We start from the raw sequence: 22,707 nt of genomic DNA, 5'->3' as shown, positions 1-22,707 counted from the left end.
CGGCATGAAACGCTTAGATTCCGATCTTCGAGTGTCTTATTCGGCTGTGAAATAAAATGGGATTCATTATCCCCTCATTTAAAACAATGATTTACTTCCGATGCATGCGCTTTTAAAGAATTTCTCCATCCTCTGACTGTACTTCCTAACTCTACCGCTAGTTGGTGCATGCGCGTTATCTTTACATCAAAAGGAGTGATGGAAATATTGAGGGTGTGCGTATTACATCAGGTGCGCATTATCTATCGAAAAATACGGTAATACTTTCCTGTGTGCTAATCTGCAGCAATTATGATTTATTATACTGGGAATTGCATTAAAAAGGGGTGTCAATCATCATGTTGCAATCAGGATTTCTTTATCACAATCAAACTAAAATGGGCGAAAACTTTATACAGCTCGCAGCAGACGTAAACAACTTCTGTTTATTGAGTTATCTGGAACCTTCACACTCGCAGTTGGTGCCAGTTGTTAACCGTGATTTGATACGTCGAACAGTTTTGCTTGAGAACATCATGGAAAGCATGATGTAAGTACTGCATTTTAATGCCGTTTATTACTGAGCTTTCTTTTTGACGATTGAGGGGTTGTCATTTATTACATTTTCATGGCCTTCTTGATTTAGCGTACGCCTCACGGATGGTTCAAGTTGTGCATGAAAGGATAATACGCTTAATGTTGGGGATTAATTAATGATCGCATGCTGATACAAAGGTCATGAGCCCCATACGGACAGTACGGCATCACCTTATGAAATCAATGCGAAGCTGTTAGTAATAATGAAGGTTAAGTGTGTTCTCCTGGCCGGTTTGTCCGTTTTCAGGGAAGAAACACTCGAGTTTCTGGGAGGAAAATCCTTCATCTCCGTAGGAAACCATCCAATTAAAAATACCTGGTCAAGATTCTTCTCTTTATAGACTGAAATTGAACCGGTCTTTCGAACAAAAGGGCTCGTTTAAGCCAATTGAGCTTCGGAGGAACATTTTTTGGGATGAGAAGATATTTTGGAGAATGCAATTGATAGCGAATATATATTCGAGGAACTGTGGGAAGGGAATCTCTGAAGAACATTTATAGACATCAAATAAGATGCAAATGTCTTCGCCAACGCTTAATTAGGTTGGGAGATGAATTTTATCACACGGCGTGAGTTCACTTCTCCGCTTATCGGAGGCGTGAAGTGGCTTGAAAAAATGCAACGTTTGGTTTCGGAATATGGAAAATATAAATAAAATTTAAAAAAAAGGAGAAAAAATTCCAAAGCTCACCAATGGTTGCGAATGCGTTAAGGTTTACAGAAAAATCTTTTTTGGGTGGCAGCTACATAAAAACATACAAGTGGTTGTTCGTTTCCAGCAATCAGAAATAAATACCGTAAATAAATAAATAAGGCCACCATCTCTTTTTTATATTCGACAAGAGAGATGAGTCGAAAGCCCTCTTTTAACGCTAACTATTTTGTAAATCGACAGCCCTTCCTGTCTCCCTCTGCCCTTTAGAGCTAAGTGAGGTCTGTCGAGTGCTAAACAAAAGGATAATCTTAAATAGTAGTGTGTGTGTGTGCGTGTGTGTGTTCTGAAATAGTCTGATGCAGAGAGGGATTAACATTTCTGACTGGCTGAATTAAAACCTAAAACGTTTCGGTAGTCGTGACTTGAATCGAAATTGACTGAAAGTTTTCCTTTTGCAGATGAAGAGATGCAATGTTTCGTAGTCAATTACTAACATATAATCGAGTTACAGAAGAGCAAATTATTAAACAGAAAATAAAACGCATTTAACGTTTAGCGCGTGATATCTCACCTCACGCTATTGGGAAAGGTGAATTCTGAACTTTGATCAAAGCGAAGATAACTTCATGAACAAAGTTTACGGAGGAACAGATAGGAACAAAATAGGGTAAAAGATCTGATAAAGTCCTAAATGGCGTCTTGCATTTGAAATGATCCATGAAACGTGTGCACTGCTTGGCAATGAATCGCTGACCTTTTTTGCATGTTATGAAATTCCACATTATTTGATGGGCAGCGAATCGAAGTTTCTTCGGTACAATGAAGACGTTACTGCGGTTCCCAATTTAATTTACATAATGTGAAGACGTCGTAAATGCAAAAAAGTGCGATCGCTGAGCGCGTATGCATCCACGAGACGGACAAAGTGTGCTGCAAGGATTCTTGTCCACACAGCATTGAATGTCCGCACTAGTTTGGATTTGAAGTGCGACGAATTCGCGCTTCCTCATCTCATCGCATCATGCGCATGCTCGTTCCTATTGAAATCCAGTAACGATGATAACGAACATTGGGAAAGTCACTCACGTGCTTCTGGAACCATTCCAAACGATTCTGTGCTTTACGTTGCTTTCCACCAGTGTTCCTGGATGCAGTGCAGGATAGTGCTCGCGTAGAGTGTGGCATGAAGACTTGTTCCAGGTGCATCACACTCCTAAAGTGTAACCAAGAAAACTAACCGCGGCCAACAATAATCAGTCCTGTTAAACATGGCAGGATAATTCCATTTAGACATGCCTGTTGTCCCCACCATCTACAGAAATGCATTTCATTTTAGATGCTTTGGGGCAGCAGCCAACATTTTCTTTCTCCCGGCTACTGTCTAGTGTCCCGTTCATGTGCTTGTAATTTTCATCTTTTTCGTTTTCGTAACTTGAGCACTGCTAAGTCTGTATTCGATCGCATGCGAGCCATTTTTATTGCGCCTTCCGATGTGCTCCTCCGCAAACTGCTGTTGATTACGCTATCGTTTGGCTGATTAAGACTTAAGTGTTGGGTTGCACAATCATAGAGAAATTCCTCCCACCTTTCACAATGATAAGATATCTTCATTTATAGGACTGTCGTTAGTATAACATTTCCCCGGTTAGGCCAATACTAGAACATGAGAACATCATTCTAATTTGTCTTCTAGTGATTTCGGCGTGCACAACTGAGCGGACGGAAGCACTGTTTTGCTGAAATACCGACTCCAACTCGGTGTGATTATTATACCGCGCTTAGTGTCCACTTACTTGAGTTGTTGACCCCTACCCCTCCCACACACACACACACACACACACACACACACACACACACACACACACACACACACACACACACACACACACACATACTTGCCTTCGTAACACAGCATCAAGAGCCCAACCTTCAATGAGAAACTCGAGTTTGCATATTCGGGAACCAGCATACCGACCTTGCAGAATTTTCCTCCCAGAAATTTCGATTTCATCACAATAAAACAAAGTTGATAAAACATTGGCGCTAAAGAATACATCAAACCGCATATGTGAAATGAAATTTAATTTGTTTTTAAATTTTGCAGTTTCTAAATTCAGAATTCGTACAGGTGGTATCGTAAGCGATACTATTATGAAAATAAGCCATTGTAAACACCCCTAAACACAATCACTCATGTAAAAATGTACGTATATATTTAAATACACGTGAGTACACTGAATTAGAAACTTTTGTTTACTGCGATGATTACCGAAGAGGAATAAGATTGCCACTTCAGTTCTTTGTGCAGAGTTCGGTGAGATAAGATGCTGGTCGGGAACCGCTTTCATTAATTAAATGCTTCGGTCAATTGCTGCACACAGAAAGTTCTGTTTGTCCGTACAAACCTTCTCAGACGACGGCGATCTCGTTCCTGACACTGTCTTAGGACCAAAGTTACGTCTTTTAGACAAGCAATGTGGGTTATTTTCACAGTGATTAAACACTCGGGATATCTCACTTTGGAGAAACCAGTCAGGGGTGCTGTTTTCAAAATCGTGGCTTCAGCCAGGCGGGAATCCACAATAAGCATTTTTTCGAATTCCGAAAGACCCTTCGTTTTCCCCATGGTGAATAACACTATTAACTATCGCTGACCAGCGGCATTCTTAATCAGTTGGCTGGAACACGTGGTGACGCACGTGACCAAGTAATTTGCAAGTATGCTGCATAAGTGAGGTTTACTTACATCTGCATAAAATTTCTAATTCAGTGGACGATATGTGTATATTCATTCACAGTACACACATATATACAGGGTGTCCCAAAATTCACACAAGATTTAAATTTAGCACCATTTGTGCGGTAAAGTGTTGCCAACGAGAAAAAAACAGACGGCGTGACAGCTGACAGTTCAGGGTTATTAAAAATGGAGCGCTACACGAAAGAACAACGCATTTTCATTGTTCAGCAATATTTTAAAAATGAAGGTTTGGCAGCTACAGTTCGCAATTTTCATACAAAATATGGTCGGAATAATGATTTAACTTCATCAACTGTGAAAAGATTAATTAACAAATTCAAGGAAACTGGATCAATTAGTGATCTTATACACTCTGACCGTCCTTCAACAAGTCGTTCAACAGAAACATCGAAGCAGTTCGTGAGAGTGTTGCCGAGAGTCCAGGAACATCAATTCGGCACCATAGTCTTGAATTGGGCATTTCGAGAAGCTCTCTACAGCGTATTCTCAAGAAAGATTTGCATCTTCATGCTTATAAAGTTCATTTGACATAAGAACTGAAGCCTACTGACCACACACACACACACACTGCTTGGAAAGAAATAAACGGACACCACAGTATGAGGAAGAAACGCCATGGCGCCAACCTGAAATAAGATGCATGATTTACTTTCGTTGCGATGACTACAATAATCCTACGCGGTAGATTTCCAACAAGCATGTGATAGCGATCTCAATGGGAATTTTGGAATATTCCTCTTGTACGCATGCAATGAGGACTTGTGACCTCACCCGAAGATCCAGTTCATCTCACACATGTTCAATAGGGTTATGATCAGGGGGTTGTGGAGCTCAGTCAAGTGTGGTGGCGTTCCTTACAGTTTCAGGAGCAGCCTTATGGCAACGTGCATTGTCTTGATGAAGGAGAAATTGGTCACTTCGGTAGAAACGCCGCAAAGTAGAAAGCATTACATTCTCCACGATGAACCTCCCGGAATTCAATGTTCCAGGCACAAAAAACAGAGCTCTCACTGAAAACCAGGAAAAACAGGATCATACCATCACACCGTCACCTCCGAAATTCATAGTTTGGGTTACGCGCTCTGCAAGAGAAGTTCATTGGACATCCGACATACTAACACCCGTCATTTTCTGCTCCGTAGAGGGTGTTAGTGTGATTTTTCGCTTTCCGAGTTTCCACGTTCCACTGTACACCCTCTTTGCACCAATTTAAGACAATGTTGCATTTGATTCTGGTGATGTGGGACTTGCACATTGTGGTCTTACCATGTACTGATTCTTGTTGCACTCGATGCCCGGAAATCCACGTTAAGCGTGTCGGCTGAGAGGCTGTCTTTACACGTTCTCCTATACATATAAAAGGGCATCATTTGACTACTTTACTACTTAAAATACAAATTATTTTAAAGTAGAGAACCCGCAGAAGTGAGGAGTTCTCCTCAAACTCGTCCTCTGAAATGGATGTTGTTCTGTGGATTTGTATTCATCGGGGAAGTACTTTGTTCGTTGATGTATGGCGCGATCGTTTTCTATTCTCTCATCGTGTTGACCGTGAGTATTTAAAGAACCAGTTTAGGAATTTATATTTTATTTTTTTATTTTTTTATTTTGTGTGCCATAATGCATGTTAATGTACAAGACCTTTCGTATTGCAATTAGTTGTTGAAATCGTCTAATTTGAGATATTTATATTTTGATTACGAGTTCGAAACTAAGGATATTGCAGCCGAATGTGTCCAAAATAACCACAAAATAAAAGTCAGAATAACGTGTGAAGAGTAGAATTGCCTTTGACAAGTACCAAAACTTGAATGCTGGCAAGATAATCCCGAATTAAATCTCTCCTTTCTCGTCACGAAAAAGGTCCAGACATGAGCGTTATCTCGTTATGTTGTCATCGAACAGGGCTTGCTTACAGCACCAAGCTGAGGATGTTGAGAATTTTTCTCCGCCAATAAGAGGAACTTTTACCATCTCTTTGAATTTTCTGATGCTCGTGAAATATTCTACTCTGTGAGAAGACATGAAAAAAAAATTGCACATCCAACCGGTACAATCCTCAACGTTTGAAGCTAATCTTCTTTGCTGTGACTACTTCGTAGTACAAGAAATGGCGTCCTGTCCTCCCACAGCCTAATTTGTTCAATGGCTGCAGGAAGTTATACTGAATTTCCACACTGTCATCAGGTTTTCGTCTATTTTGATTGATGTCCTTATTAAACAGGCCTCTCAGTGTGTGTAGTGTTGACACTCTGTCTTATGCTCCTCTTTATCCCAGTTAAGAAGTACACCCAACATTGACTATACCTTCAGGAAAGGTATGGTGAATGATTATCTCTTCCTGGACAGTACAATGAAATCAGTTAATTGCAAATGCACATTGTTAAGAGACACGCAATAGACCCGTGAATATAACTGCTTTGGCAATAATTCCGGGTCATAGAAAATCAAACACATAACATTCGGACTGGAAACAGAGACCGAAACTGCTGGATTATAAACTTCATACTCCAGGCTACCAGAGAGAAAATCTAGAAGCGCATAAATGTACTACTACTACTACTGTGTTCACTGGGCAGCTACAGATGCCGTATGGTCACTCCGATGCACGATAATGTTCCATTACAAAGGAGTACTGTATGATCAGCGTACCTCAGATTATTGATCAATCTACCTCCTATCCTAATTCCTGTCCTGAGCTCATCCACTAGGTCTCGCTATGTAGTCCTGTTGTTTGCTTTTCTGGCAGCCTCAACTCTCTGAAGATCAGTCACTCCACACATGCCATCCATCTATCTCATTGATGGTCTACCCCTACCTCTTTTTCCAGGAACTTTACCTTCTATTACTGTTCTGAGAAGCCCCCCTTTCATCCTTTCCATGTGTCCAAAATATTTTAACTTTCTTCTGTCAATATCCTTAAGGAGCCTTAAAGTTCTGCTGATCTTTTCTAACACCCGTTCATTTGTACGCCGTTCAGTGTATGATATCCTCAACAACCTTCTGTAACACCACATCTCAAAAGCAGATATTCGTTTCTTATCTGACTTCTTTAAGTTCCAAGTCTCACATCCATAAGTCGCTGTTGCAAGAACAACTGCCTCCAAAATCCTCAACTTTGTTCCCATGGAGATAGATCCATCTTTTCAGATTTTAGACAGGTCTCTGACTGTTGTTTTAGCCATTCCTAACCTTTTTCTGACGTCTTCTGAACAGCAATTCTTCACATTAATAATGGATCCCAGGTACTCAAACTTGCTGACTTCCTCAATTCTTTCTCCATTAAGATAAACTTGTTTCTCAAGAGCTTCTCTGTTTGTTTTTCCTTTGAGAACCATGGTCTTTGTCTTGCTGGGATTGTGTTGAAGTCTTCTGTTATTACTGATATTGTTAACTTTGTCAAGAATTAGTCCTAGTTTTTCCATGTCATTACAAAGGAGTACTGTATGATCAGCGTACCTCAGATTATTGATCAATCTACCTCCTATCCTAATTCCTCTCCTGAGCTCATCCAATGCTTCACCCATGATGTCCTCCACATATATATGATAAACAAGTGAGGAGAAAATAAACATCCTTGCCTAACTCCTTTTCCAACCTGAAGTCAATCCGTCAATCCAGCACTTGTTCTTACAGTGGCTTCTTGCTCCTTATACGTTGGCTATCAACCTTGTTGAGGAAAACCCATTCTTTTCATTACTTCTCACAGTTTCACATGCTCAACACAGTCAAAAGCTTTAGAGTCGTCTAAGAAACACATTACCAGAGGAAGTCTGAATTCTTTATATTTTTCTATGATCTGTCGAAGGCAAAGGGTCTGATCTCTGGTGCCCTTACCTTTCCTAAAACCTGGTTGTTCCTCCGGCATCTCTGCCTCAACTTTGGCCTCAATCCTATTTAGCATGAATGCATGAAACACAAAATAATTATACTGCTGTCATGGAACAGTTTGAATACAGAAAGGCTCATCACATGACTTTCAATATGAATATCTCATTTATCAGTTGCAGCCAACGAAATGTAAGAAAGAAATTATATTTGGATTAATTGTTAAGATACGTATTTTACAATTTGTTATTTTTGAATCCATGCTCACACTCACACTCACATATATTGCAATTCGTATTCGTTTTCTATAAATAGAAAAGACACAGTCTTACACCGTCTACATCATTCAAGACCGATATACTACCAGAAGATTTTTGGATATGATAGAAAATGATATCTTCTGGGATCTAAAAATGGAAATTATTTGCTGTTATTACGACAATAGCTGGAAAGAAAGAAATGCAAACTGATAAGATTTGTTTGTGTAAGAAATCTATTTATTAAACCCTAAGCAAAATGTTTCTTTGCGTTGAAGAAACTAACATAAAACTTAATTTAAGGGAATCAAATGAAAAGCTTCTATCATCACCTTAGAGTACTACGCGGAAATTGCCCACTTGGCATGTAGAATGGTGAAAAATCTCTAATTCTCATTGTGCCCATTTTAACAAGATTACAATTCGAAGGTAAGTCATTCTCTTAATATAAAACACAAAACTGGAAACGGATCTCTTACGGATCCAAATTTTTTGCCTTTTCAGATTTATTTCAACTTATCATTGCACTATCATTTGTATATCATTACATTACATCTTATTAATTATACTTGTTTTCAAAATGAAGCAGCTCAACCAACAGTTTACATTAAAAATAATTAATTGATCAAATATAGCCCAATCTCTCCGCTTCCATATTTCAGCGAATCAACACTTTTCAGACGAGAGTGGGTATGGCAGACAACTTCTTCCTGGCCCTTAAACCTGGCCAGGAAGAAATAAAATTCGTGTTATCACGAGAAAGTATTTGAATTCTACAACTTATTCGCGTGTTAAAAGATAATACTTAAACCTAATAAGTTATTCAGCCTAATATTTAAGACTCGAGTTTCCGGAAGGTGGGGGTACTGTACTTTTCCATGCAAATATCTACTAATTTGGAATCAGCCGAAAACACAACAAAGAAAGTAAACGTTCTTCGGCCCCCACCAACTAGAATTGATCCTTTACTTCACCATGAATGATCATGGATATCAGTACAAATATAAATGTTGTACACCCACATTTCAGACACCAAAATCGATCCACTGTTTTTAACTGATTCCTGACTGTCATCCGATACCTACAGTCGACGGCAGCTATAAGATCCGTTGTACAGCCCAACCACATCTTGTGTAATCCCTTCCATAAATAGGAAGCACTCGCACGTTTGTGAAATCCTTAATTATGACAACCATGATGCTCTTTTCTACTTACTATAAAATTGTTTTTTTTTTTACAGTAGGATTACCCAATCTCTATCTGTGAGTTTGTTTTGCTATGAGTTTAACAACCGGAACACAAGTTGAATCTCCTGGAGTTTCAAAGATTTCAAAGACTCTAACTTTAAAGATTAAGCTGGAAAGGAAACCGAATCAACTGCATCAGCCATGAGCTATCTATCAACCAGAGAGTCCTTATTATCCTACTAATATTATGGACCTCTTTTAGCCAGTTTTCACTCCAAAACCTCACAGATATTTTCTATCAAATGAATCAGGTTATGATCAGCAACTCTGACCATAATATTCTTCCTGTCTACGTTTCTACAGCCTCCTACTCTATAACGCTATAATGATGCTAAACGGGGTTGTCTCGTTGCTGTTTTCGCTTAATCGATACGAACACCTGCTCTGAACAAATAACTGAAATGATCATTTCTGGAGCGATGGAATTCATTCCCCACTCCACTGTGAACTTAAGACTTTTATCAAGTCCTGGTTTCCTGAACAACATACCTTTGCAACCCATGGTAAAAGTACGCGTGTATTGAATATATCAAGTACAAAACTCTGAATACCTACTTGGGTGTACAATACAGTCCGAAATAATGAACAAATGTAGTGCAGTTTCGGAAGAGCCGAAGACACCAAGTCACCTGCTTGTTTTCTGTTCAGTTCGCGGTTAACACTTCTGGTCCCTATTCCTTGCCAGATCTGCTAGACCAAATTTGTGTCCTTCCATAATTTAACTTCCCTCCTTCAATTGGTACCAATTTTTTTACTACGACTGTTGTTTAGCTAAACAAGGCGAATCTCCTCCACACCGTTCCACAAAAATGCACACGTCATGCATCCTCTGAACTGTCCTCAGCAAGGCATCAGCAAAATGCTTATTTCCATTTGATAGTAATAAGCTGTTAGAGTTCACGTGGTGTCATCCAGCTGTGTTTCAATCTTTGCACCAGAATTAACACTACCTCTGTATCCTGATATCAATAAGCACTCTCATCCGTCAACTACCAAACAGCTTGGATGATCATCTTTCTGACGTTCCCGAAAAACGAAAGACAACAGTGGGCCCTCAAAACTATTGTCCCATTGCCCCCCTCGCTCTCATTCTGTTCTTGACGAGATAATGAAGGCGATCAATAACCAAATTGTTTACTATTTGGAGACTGATAAGCAGTCATTAGAAAGGATTCTGCATTAGATCAATTCTCTAGTTTTTATTTCCCTTCGGACACAGACGCTGATTCCATTTGGAGAAATTCATGAGAAGAATTGCCTAATTGAGTTGATTGTAATCTCATTGTAAGATTTGGAGCAACTCAAGTGGGCAATCCCATGATGAGAGAAACTCATCAAACTACCTCCCTCCCGCTCTCTTTGTTAACTTCTTAGTTTTGCAGATGACACACCTTGATCATCTTAATTCGAATAATTTTGTTATACATCTTAGGACACCTTCTGTGGGAGAAAATACAAAACACAAACCTTTCCTAATCCAAGGAAGAGATGAATTATAAGAATGCATTCTTTTAAGAGAAGTAACAAATATCTAAATGATATGTTTCTTTATACACTCGTGAGCGAAAATATTCTGACCACCCAGTCTGTTTTCAATTAACCAGATTGCATTGGTCAGAAATGTACTAGTGATGGCAGTATCTTGGTACGAAGATTGTCAGCGTGGTCATCACTGGGCTGGGTCCTATTCTGTCGAATGAACACACACCCTTAGCCGTAATTCTAACTAAGTCTAACACTCAACTAAGCAGGGACATAATGTTTTAGCTCGTGAGTGTATAAGTTCATTAACAAACCAAAATGTTTTTTTTTTTTTTTTTAATTTCAAACAGAGTGCTGAAGCGTATGAAAAGGCCGACCAGTATGAACATGAAATAACAGCCCTACTTGTGTCCTATTTCTTTGCTCAGCTTCCTGGTGGAATTCTTGCAACAATCGTTCCTTCTTATTGGTAAATAGAATTAATCGTCTTCTTCCGTTTATGACAGCCTTTCTGAAACTGATAATTATTATTAAACTTAAATACTTTTTATTTATTACTATTTAGCGAAATTGAAATATTATTCAGCAGCAGAATTAATGTCAGAAATAATTCATATTTATTTCTTATTATTGTTGGGAACAATAACTTCCGTACCTTAGTTGGTATCGACGATGTCCTTTCTCTGGAAAGACCAAGCCTAGGTCCTAACTAACCCTTGTAGTAAATAAGAACCCGTTTATGAGGATGTTTCAAGATATGGTGGGTTATAAGGTCTTGTACGGTGGTGGTGGTGGCAGGTTGTTCTTCCCATAAACACGGATCCCGCAAAACAGACAGACTAAACAGAAGAGCACACGCAGTTTACTGATATAGCAGCACACTGCGGGAAGAATTAACTGCCACTGACAAGCCATCAAGCTGAACACGAAAAAGGGAAAATGGGATTATCTCTCTCTCTCTCTGTATATATATACATGTTAATGTATATGTTAAAGATACCAAGTTATTTTAAATATTCTCGTAGACAGGCTTATACGTTGGTTATGCATTATTAAAACTCTTAAGGAATTGAACAACGTAGTTAAGAATATAAATTAAATTATACTTTAATAAATATTTCCGATATTTCTTTACAAAAAAAGCACGTGCACGTAGGCACTACAACACAGTAACTGAGAATGAAGAGATGAAGCTATTGTTTCTCCTAAAAGTCCTGATGGTGCCCTCTAGCGAGCTAAGTAGGTGTTCTTGGCCGTTGGGCTGAAGATCTGCTGATTCAAGCCTCCCAAATTTGGGGCAGTCGCATACAACTAAATTTGTTGAGGTTTGGAGAGTTTCTTAGGGCTGAGGCTGATTCCATAAATAGTCTTTCGCACGCATCACACACCATCACACATAAAAAAACTCTGCCCACTTCAAAGCCAGTATAGAAAACCTTACACTCCAACGTACTGACATAATGGTCAGCTTTGACATCTTCTCTTTATTCACGAATGTCCCACTCAAGGAAACTTTAGAGCTAATCCAAGCTAAATTTTCTCCCGATATCTCAGCCTTATTTCAGTCCACAATGAACTCAGGCTATTTCGTTTGGCAGCGAAAATTCTACAAAAAAATAGAGGGGACAGCCATGGGTTAACCACTCTCCCCACCCTTGGCCAATTTCTTTATGGAGACCTTTGAAGAAAAAGAATTAGCGTCTGCCCCACAAAAACCAACCATATGGCTTTGCTACGTTGATGATATGTTGGCTATTTGGCCACATGGCTCTGAAACACTCCTCTCCTTCTTAACTCACTTAAACAACCAACACCCCAGAATCAAGTTCACCCTGGAAAAAGAGGAAAACAACAGCCTCCCTTTCTTAGACACACTAGTCACCTGCCAGCCTAATGGAACCTTGGTAAAACTAATCCTTGGCTAAACTAATCTGTTCAAACGACTTGGCCCTAAACACTAAACTAAATCATATCCTCAACACTTTGTCAGTCAATGGCTACCCCCCTACAAACTACAAACCACAGATCCCCCCCTTCCACAACAAGGATTACTCTAATTCCATCACCATTCTCTACATCCGAGGCACCTCGGAAAACATTACCGAAATCTTAAAAAAACATGACCTGATCTCCTGTTACAGTCCTTACAGAAAATTGGCATCCCTTATCCGCTCCACTAAAGAATAACCACTTCCCCTAGACTTACCTGGTGTATACAAGGTCCCTTTCAGCTGTAAACTGTCTTACTTTGGCCAAACAAGCAGGACAGCGAATATCAGAATTTCTGAACACAAGGACTACATCCGTTTTCACAAGTACAGCCATTCTAGTCTTGCAGACCATACTCTGGATACACGCCACAGAATACGGTGGAAGAAAGCTACAGTAATACACCGTAGCAAATACAAATTCGAAAGACTATTTATAGAATCAGCCTCAGCCCTAAGAAACTCTCAAAATCTCAAAAAATTTAGTTGTATGCGACTGCCCCAAATTTGAGAGGCTTACATCAGCAGACCTTCAGCCCAACGGCCAAGAACACCTACTTAGCCCGCTAGAGGGCACCATCAGGACTTTTAGGAGAACAATAGTAGCTTCATCGCTTCATTCTCAGTTACTGTGTTGTAGTGCCTACGTGCACGTGCTTTTTTTGTAAGTTCCTTTAGAAGATGGCAACGTGACGTTGCCGAAATATCGGAAATATTCATTAAAGTATAATTTAATTTATATTCTTAACTACGTTGTTCAATGCCTTAAGTGTTTTAATAATTATTTTAAATCCTGATTTTTTACTTCATTTCCCAAGTAAGCAAACACACCAGTCAGTCAAGTTTTCACCTGAAAGTGTTGCAATTTTAGCTGACCCTGCACACAGTGCAAGTCCAAGGCAACTCTTGATAAAGGTAGAATAAGCTCTGATCACTATTCTTAATATTTACCCTTAATGCAAAGCACATCTCCTGGAGGAGGTGTATGATGCCATGTACTGAAGGCAAGGGGCCACTACCCAGACCGGGTAGTGACCCCTTGCCTTAAGAATAGTGATCAGAGCGTATTCTACCTTTACCACGAGTTGCCTTGGACTTGCACTACGTGCAGGGTCAGCTAGACTTCAACACTTGCAGGCGCAAACGTGTCTGACCTGTCTGTTTGCTTACTTGGGAAATGGAGTAAAAAACCAGGTTTATATTTAAAATAACTTGGTATCTTTAAGATATATTATACACAAGGTAAAAAACTTTCTACATATATATATATATATATACGTGGGCTGTTCAATAAGTAATAAGACTAATTTTACTCATCACTCATCAACTCATCACTCATCACTGATCACAATATTAATTTCTGTGGAATAAAGGAATGTTGCTGTCTGTATTAACAAAAGAGGTTGATAGATGGCGTATACGGGCTGATGTGCGAGAGTGTCACGTGACTAAACGCAAGCTCGTTTCGGCGCTCCTACGAAGCGCGACCAGTCTTCGAAATGGAAGTGTCCTTGGAACAGCGTTATGCGATTAAATTTTGTGTGCGTTTGCAAAATTCGGCATCGGACACTTTTAACATGATACGCGAAGCTTTCCACGATGAAGCAATGTCGAGGGCAAGTGTTTTTCGCTGGCATAACACTTTTAAGGAAGGAAGGCAAAATGTGAAAGATCTTGAACGTGAGGGAAGATCTTCAACGTCCATCACAGAGACAATGATCAACACAACAGCGATTATCATCAAGCGCGTCAAAAGGAAGCGTCCATTGCTGAAGAATGGCTTCTTTTGTACCACGATAATGCAAGGCCACATATTGCTGGTTGTGTAGTGGACATTTTGCAGAAGAACAACACAGATATCCTACCACACCCTCCATACAGTTCTGATCTCGCACCGTGCGATTTCTGGCTGTTTCCTCAGTTCAAGAAACCACTAGGAGGCCGCCATTTCGAAAGCAACAAAGCATGTGTAAAAGCTGCTGAGGCGGTTTTGAAAGAACTCTCAAAAAACGGACTTTCACATGTGTTTAAGAAGTGGACGCAGCGTTGGGACAAATGCATCGCGTCTCACAGTAGTTACTTCGAAAAATATCATGTAAATGATGACGATTAAAAGTAATCCGTTTTCTGTATAAATATAGTAATTACTTATTGAACAGCCTACGTATATATATATATATATATATATATATATATATATATATATATATATATATATATATATATATCACTCTCAATGCCTTTCAAGCTAGGTACTTCTCAATCTCTTGGTCACTACTCCTTTCCACGACTTTTGGGGAGCCCCATCCTCCTTGCCCTTTCTCTCTTTGTTCCTGTCATTTGAGTGCGTCTCGATCAGTATAAACACTTTGTCCTCCATTCATGAAACAGCTGGATGGATTTCCCTGATTCTTTTCTCAAGTTTCTCAGACCTAATAGTTTATGTTATCCTTCCTTGTACCTGCTATAAACTTAATTTCTTCGTCCTCTCCAAAATGCCATCTCCAAATCTGAGCGAGGGTGTCCAAATGTGATCCCGGGCCAAAAACCCAGGCAGAAATAAGTATACAAGAAAGTGTATGGAATTTTAACTTTTTTAATGTAACTCTCCCGCTGACAGTTGTATTAACTGCATATTAATTATCTCGAGATCGTTTGTTTAGGGGACTTTGTTTACTGCAGGGGACAATACTCCTCAATCAATGATGCATCGAGGCCTAAAACAGTGACAGAGATCCAGATTGTGTAGGTTTTTAAATGGAAATGTTCCCTCTCACGGAAGAGCTGGTAAATAGAAAATGTTGCCAACTCATCATCTATTTAAGGAATCCAATATCCCATCAATTGAATATTCTGTTGTTTCTGTATGTGCACCCTTGTGGGCTGTTTGTATCTTACGTGTGATTAATGATTGCCATTTTTCTGCTGGTCATGAAACGCAAATGCATTTTGCATGGTTTTGTTTTATAGGAGGTTTAATGGGTGTCGCTTTCATCTTTCTCAAACTGTCTTCGAAGGTCTCAAAAACTCCAACGAACACATGATCGTTGGTTGTTTGTTCCATTGAGAAACAGAGAGAGAGAGAGAGAGAGAGAGAAAAAGAGTGCGTTTTCATAACATTTCTATGGAACACACACCTATACTCGATGCACACATACATAACTAATATGCATCTTAAGGCAATTTCCTATAATTGGACCACATTTTATTTATTAAGCTAAAAACACAATAAAGAAATAAAACCCGACATGTTTCGTAAGTCGTTTGACTTACATCTTCAGGGGTAAAAGGTAACTTAAAGTTTAAAAACACATAAAAGAGAAATAGTTCATACTATACAGTTGTAGCCGCGTGACTGTTCATAAAATTAAGCATCAGAATGCAGATTCAAAGCAGTGCTAAGTTTAAACAATGCTGGATGATGCCACGTTCTGTTGTTCACGTTCAAAATGTCCGAGGTCTTACTGAGGTGTATTTTTTTTATCAAAGCTAACCAAACTTGCTGTAGAATTAAACCCTGATTTTTATTGTATTGTGTTGGAATTATAAGCATGTTTGCAGCTTCTTTAAATTTCCTTACAGTTTTTTTATATGTAAGACATGTTTGTTTTCTGCCAAGTACATGTGACCGGTGGAAGTGGTATGGAAATTTAGACCTGATTTGTGTTTTTTTCAGTTTTGTACATCCTTTTGGTGTTCGTTCATGCGTATTTCCCCAGATCTTCCTGTCTGTTCTACGTAGCAGATGTCGCAAGAAAAATAAGTTTTATAAACACCTGGTTGTTTTAAAGGATGTTGTGGAGGTTTCGGGGGATATAGAAATCTTAAAATTTTTTCCAGCGGCAGAAAGGTTACTTTGATGTTATGTTTGTTTAGTAATTTCGCCATCTTGTCTGTAACATTCTTGATATATGGAAGCGTGATAGCGTTTTTGAAATCTTGTTTCTGTGAAATGCTTGTAGGAGGTGTGTGGAGAATTTTTTTGATAGTCTTGTGTTCATAACCATTTTTTTTGAGGATCTGTGTTAAATATTCTAATTCTTCATTTCTCTGTTTGTCTGTGCTAAAAATATTATATGCTCTGTCCCTTAGGGTTTTAATTAGACCTATTTTTTGCGAAGGGTGGTGGTGGTGTGAGGCCGCATTAAGAAATCTTCCTGTGTTGGTGGGTTTTCCATATATTGAGAAAGAAAGTTTATTATCCTTTTCATTGACTTCTAATAGGATGTCTAGAAAAGGAAGTTTTCTAAGTTTTTCTTGATCAAAAGTAAATTTTATATTATTATGCAAATTATTTAGGTAATTTTTGAAAGCAATGAGTTCATCTGTTGTTCCTGGCCATATGATGAATATATCGTCTACATAGCGTAGCCAGATTTTTGGTTTTTTTATGATAATTGTTTAAAGCATTATTTTCAAAGTTTTCCATAAATAGGTTAGCTAAAGCCGGAAAGAGGGAAGAGCACATAGCCAGTCGTTCATTTTGTTCCCAAAATTTGTCTTGATACACGAAAAAAAGTATTATTTATACAATGTTTATAAAGATCTACGATATCCGGAGGAAAAAGGTCTTCAAGGAGATTCACAGTTTCGTTTCTTGGAACATTTGTAAATAGGCTGATAACATCGAAACTTGCTAAGATGTCTGAAGGTCCAATGTAAATATCTTTTACCTTCTCAATAAAATGTGTACTGTTCTTGATAAAAGATGTTTTTCCCGTGTGAGTGAGGTAAAATCATGTTGGTAAGATGTTTTGCAAAAATCGAGGTCGGAGAGTCTCTTCCATCCACTATCGGTCTTAAGGGAATACATACCTTATATATTTTTGGTACACTATAAATTCTTGGAACTAATGGGTGTTTTGATTGTGGAATTCATTCAAGTTCTTCAGTCCAATTAGGCACCTTTTTAATTAGATCATTGGTTTTATTGTGAGCGCGCCATGTGGGATCTCTTTCTAAAGGTCTATAGGTATTAGAATATTCAAGAAGAGTTTTCTTTCTAATTTTTTTTTTAATTCTACAGCAAGTTTGGTCAGCTTTGATAAAGAAATAAACCTCAGTCAGACCTCGGACATTATGAACGTGAACAACAAAACGTGACAACATCCAGCATTCTTTAAACTCAGCACTGCTTTGAATCTGCATTCCGATTTTTACTTTTATGAACATTCTGACGGCTACAACTGTATAGTATGAACTATTTCTCATTCATGTGTTTTTAAACTTTAAGTTACCTTTTACCCCTGAAGATGTAAGTCAAACGACTTGTCGGGTTTTATTTCTTTATTGTGTTAGAATAGAATAGAATAGAAATAGATGCATATTACAATTAATATGCATCTATTTGTGTGCAAAAACCACGTATGACTATATGTGTGCGTGTGTGTGTGTGTATGTATTTCGAGTTGCAAGAGTTTTGATTTCGCTAAAAATTAATCTGGCTGGAATTTCGCGTATCTTTAATTGTGTTCTCGTTCGTCAGAAAAGATAAAACTTTGCTCAAAACTGGTGAACCATGCAGCAGTGTAGTGTTGTTGTAATCATTATGTGCAGCGTACTTTCTTGTGATAAAATTGCTTATCAGGCTATCTCCCTAAATCGTTTTTTTTTATTAAGAACAGTTGGAAATGTTGTGAAGTGTTTGTTCAAGCCGACCACAAGAAACAAATTTTATCTATTCTGGCAAATGTGGATCTGAGGAAATCTTTTCATCTGTCCCTCAATCTCCTTGTCACTGTTGCTGTGCCAGTCATCCATTAGAACTAAGGACATACCAATTTTCATTCGTTTTCTTCCACAAATATTATGCAACGTGATATCGATTCTGGTTACTGTTTCATCGTAAATGACTGTGCATAACGTTAGAAATAAATACATAAATTAAAAATCATATGTAAGCAATTTCGACTCCAGCAACAAACTTACATCGTCCCTTTAATTTTAGGTTATACGGAATAGCCGGAATTGCAGTGTCTGTTTGCACCCTGTTTACCCCAAAATCAGTTACAGCAGGGCCTGCCTTGGTATACATCATTATGATAGTTCTAGGATTAGCTAGGGTAAGTAAATATTACGCCTAAATCTAAGTAGAAATGATCTGAAATGTTAACTGTGATTTACTGTAAAAACAAGACATAACAAATTGCAAAATCTTTAACACGGGCACTGTCTGTCTGCAAGTACTTAAGGAGAGGGAATCAACTGAAGCGCTTCTTACTGAACTTGAGATCACAGTGCACAGAAGATGTTACAATGAATAAAAGAAGATGAAACAAAACAGGCATGGAAGGAGGAGCATGGGTTCTTGTAGTTTGAAGCTGGACAGTGTACGAATCTTGGTCAGAAGCTTTTCATTTGCACTCAGAGGAAATTTCCATAGAAAAGTAAATGAGGTGAAGATTATGGTTGGATTTGCCACACATAAACTTGTCAGCATTTTCCCTGAAGATTGGTATCATCTACAGGAATCTAGACTATCGGAGACTGATTAGGATTATGCAGCATTTAGATGAAATATGGAGAATTTCAGTTAGATCTTTATTAACAGAAGGACTTGCAAATGATCCTGTCCAGTAAAGATGGAGAAGAAAGGGAAGTGGGGGGGGAACTGAAGAAAGAAAGGAAACTGAGTTGTAATCGCTTAAGACTTTCTTGGAAAGCAGGCGCACTCTTTCGACTACAGAAAAATCTTTCAAAAATTAGTAATCAGAAGCAAATGGAAAAATGTCTAAGACATTTGGAGACAGAGCAGATAGCAAGGATGGGTTTGTTTGTCTCTGACAATGCAATGGATGTCTGATCTGTTGAGTCTACATTTGCTGCTACTACGACCATGAAAGCGTGGTTTGATTATTTAAGGCAGCAGCAGTCATTGAGGCTGCAATTCTGTGAGAAATGACTCGTTTGGTTTCGATCTCCGCAATTGTTCGTGTATATAATTGTTTCTTTGAATGCTATGATTGGTGGATTAGCGGATGTGAAAGTGAAAGGTCATAGAGCTTTGTTCTTTGTTTTCTTTTTGATGGTTTATTATGGCTTTCCTCTGATTTTCCCTCTTTCTTGTTATAAAGTTTGTTATATTGTTTTATTGGAGAGTTTGTGATCTGCCCTATATTTACTTGGGGTGTCGTTTGTGGTTGGTGGTGTCAGGGAGTTAATTACACAGCAAGAGCATTTACTGTTAATTCACTCCAATCCAACGAAAGATGTTTGATTGGAGTGTAAGTTTAATTTCTGGCTAGACACTGGTATAAAGATATAACAATATCTGAATTGTCATTATCCAAATCACATGACATGTGGTTTTGATATCCTTTCAGATATCACCACATTCCACGGAAATCGTATATATCATGGGTTATAATGAAGATCAAGATAATTCACACATAATGAATTTCGAGGTGCAGTAGATTCCGTATCCAACTCCAGTCCATATCAGACATTCACGTTCGTCATCTTGCTCGAGACATGTGACAATCGGAGTTGTAAAGGAAGAAGTGGAATCAAGTTTCAGTTGAAATTCCTCTTTCCCGAAAAGAATGCAATTACCGTGTCTTTTGTTCATGTCTCCGATATTCTGATATTTGTGTTGGGCATTATCTCTCTTTCTTATCTGCATAAGTCGGATTAGAATTCAATTCCAATACTCAAATTACGTAAAACCTAATAGAGTAGAAGGGACAATATTGCTGCGAAGTAGAGTGAACGGCATCCTCCCAAATCAAAGGGTAGGTTGGATTCCGTTACTAATATCTTCGCTGTTCTCTTCAAAATCCGTTGTTCTACTTGCAAGTTTCATCACCGATTCCAATATTTTTCTTCTGTAAATTCAAATGATGATCTTCATTTGATATGGCGTCAAGCCCCCTCAGTGATTCGAACTGCATATCTGAAACGTCCTGCAATCTCAATTTCTGTGCAGAAGTTTCGTCGTTTAGAAAAATGAAACAAAAAGAATTCAGGAAGAGCGTAGAAGATGGAGACCACATCTGTGTTGCTCGCGACAAAGACTATTTCAAATACTACTTAGCGCACTCGAGTATTGTTTGTGGTGTGATCAGCTACTTATGCATTATCACTTTTAGGATGTTTTTCCCCCGAGTTTTAAACGCATAGGGGAATTTAATTAATAAAGATTATTGAGCGTATTTTCTTCAGAATCAATTTGCGATGAACTTCTTCGCACTCAAAGAAGCCACTTTTCATGCTCTTGATGCTGGATGATGATGATGATAGCATTTATTGATGGTGTCAGTTTTCAACTTTCAAAACGTTCTTAAAGCGTTTTAACCGCATTTTCAAGAAAACAGTAAGCTTAAAAGCAACACTCAACATATTGACTTAAAAATGACTGTTATCGGCATTTGGAGAAAGCTGTAAAGCTAGTGCGTGTGTGTGCTAATTTGAAATATGGGACTGTGAACTGACTCTTTTATATGGCCCCTCAAAGATTGAGTTGTTATTTGAATATGTAAATCATATATTTAGCTAATTTCTCACATGAGGAGTTGAATGTTCGTTAAGAGCATAGTAGGTGATGCATCGGAGACTAAATGATTGCTATTTTTACAGGGAGTGATGTCCCCTGCGGCATTTGGAACATGGGCTAAATTGAATGTTAACAACCGACCGACCACCATTGGGACCGCAGAAACAGCAGGTAAGATTATTTCACCGCTTCTAGGGACGTTCCAAAGAAAATAATAGAAATTTTTTATATTTTTGCTTAAAAGTCTTTTAAAGCTAAATACGTATTAACGTGATGTAAATGCATTTTAAATGATTTTAAAGTATTTTAAAATCAATTAAACGATTGCCATAAACGACTTCCAAATTTGCTCTTTTGCACGGTCTGGATCTTTGTTATCGTAAAGATGCTGATGGATGAGATGGAGGTCCTGGAAAATGATGCGAATGTTCGTCATTGCATGCAAGAGTGGCGACACCAAGTGTTGAAAATAAACATTATTCTGTAAATGAAAAAGATGAAAGGTGTGTGTGTGTGTGTGTGTGTGTGTGTGTGTGTGTGTGTGTGTGTGTGTGTGTGTGTGTGTGTGTGTGTGTGTGTGTGTGTGTGTGTGTGTGTGTGAAGAAATGATTAATACGGCACTTTCGTCGTCAAAAACCGCGATATGAGATATTAAACAGAAAAGTGCGACTACATTTGGACTAATTTCGAGTTTGCAATTAGAATAAAAAACATTGTTGGGTTCTCCACGAATGAAACAACAGCTGCAAGCAAGCAACCCTTTGTCTTCTTTACCTAAATTAGTACGACTGAAAGTTTCTAATAAAACATGAATAACTGTGCAGAATATAACAACTTAAGGAAGTTAGTTACATTTCGCACGTTTTGATAGAAAAACTGTGTTCAATGGGGAATGGCCAAAGCCAATGGTGACGAGGATGATGCATTATGTCTGTGCACGGATTTCTTGTTTCTAGAAGCAGTTGCCTTTTCCCAAAGGATTATCTGTGCTTCCCTTTTATGATTCCGCACCGAATAAACTATTCTGATTCAGTTAGTATCACATCCCTACGGAGTGAGAGAGATAGAAAGACAGACAGAGAGAGAGAGTCAAGACGAAATGACTAATTTTCATTATCAGGCTATTGTCCCCGTGTGGCATGTAGCTGGCCCCTGCATAAACATACGAACTAATGTGGCATCCTCCTAAATCAACTGATGTGTGCCTTTAGCATTCCGCATCGCAATGCTTTCATTCAGAAGCTCCAGAACATTCACGGCACCCTGTCTCGAAAGAAATGCCCACCAGTTCGGTTTATTAAGTACTTTGATCCAAACGGTAGCCGTTTGAAAATATTTTTTGGATCAGTGATTTAATCCACTTCTCCAACTGCTTTTATTTTTTCTCCATTCTGCACTCCATATTGCATCCGCCTTATGTT

At 38.5% G+C, this 22,707-nt stretch overlaps 1 protein-coding gene across 2 annotated transcripts in view; it reads left to right on the top strand.

Moving 5' to 3' along the window:
* The first annotated feature begins 475 nt into the window (after window positions 1–475).
* Window positions 476–22,707, top strand: part of LOC150092506 (vesicular glutamate transporter 1-like) — a 58,072-nt gene continuing 35,840 nt past the window's right edge. Inside the window, exons 1-4 of one of the 2 annotated variants that reach the window (XM_090414490.1) lie at window positions 476–529; window positions 11,158–11,276; window positions 18,743–18,857; window positions 21,370–21,457. In XM_090414490.1, coding sequence (XP_090270616.1) covers window positions 18,834–18,857; window positions 21,370–21,457 — 112 coding nt within the window. In that variant the 5' untranslated portion in view covers window positions 476–529; window positions 11,158–11,276; window positions 18,743–18,833. The remainder of the gene's footprint in view (window positions 530–11,157; window positions 11,277–18,742; window positions 18,858–21,369; window positions 21,458–22,707) is intronic. The other variant, XM_090414489.1, reaches the window with a different exon arrangement.

Source organism: Typopeltis vanoorti, chromosome 25, assembly GCF_054136105.1.
Source record: "Typopeltis vanoorti isolate ZY-2024b chromosome 25, IOZ_Tvanoo_1.0, whole genome shotgun sequence".
In the NCBI taxonomy this organism is placed as follows: Eukaryota; Metazoa; Arthropoda; class Arachnida; order Uropygi; family Thelyphonidae; genus Typopeltis; species Typopeltis vanoorti.
Note: the sequence above shows the minus strand (reverse complement) of the source record. Positions and strands in the feature narration are given on the sequence as shown.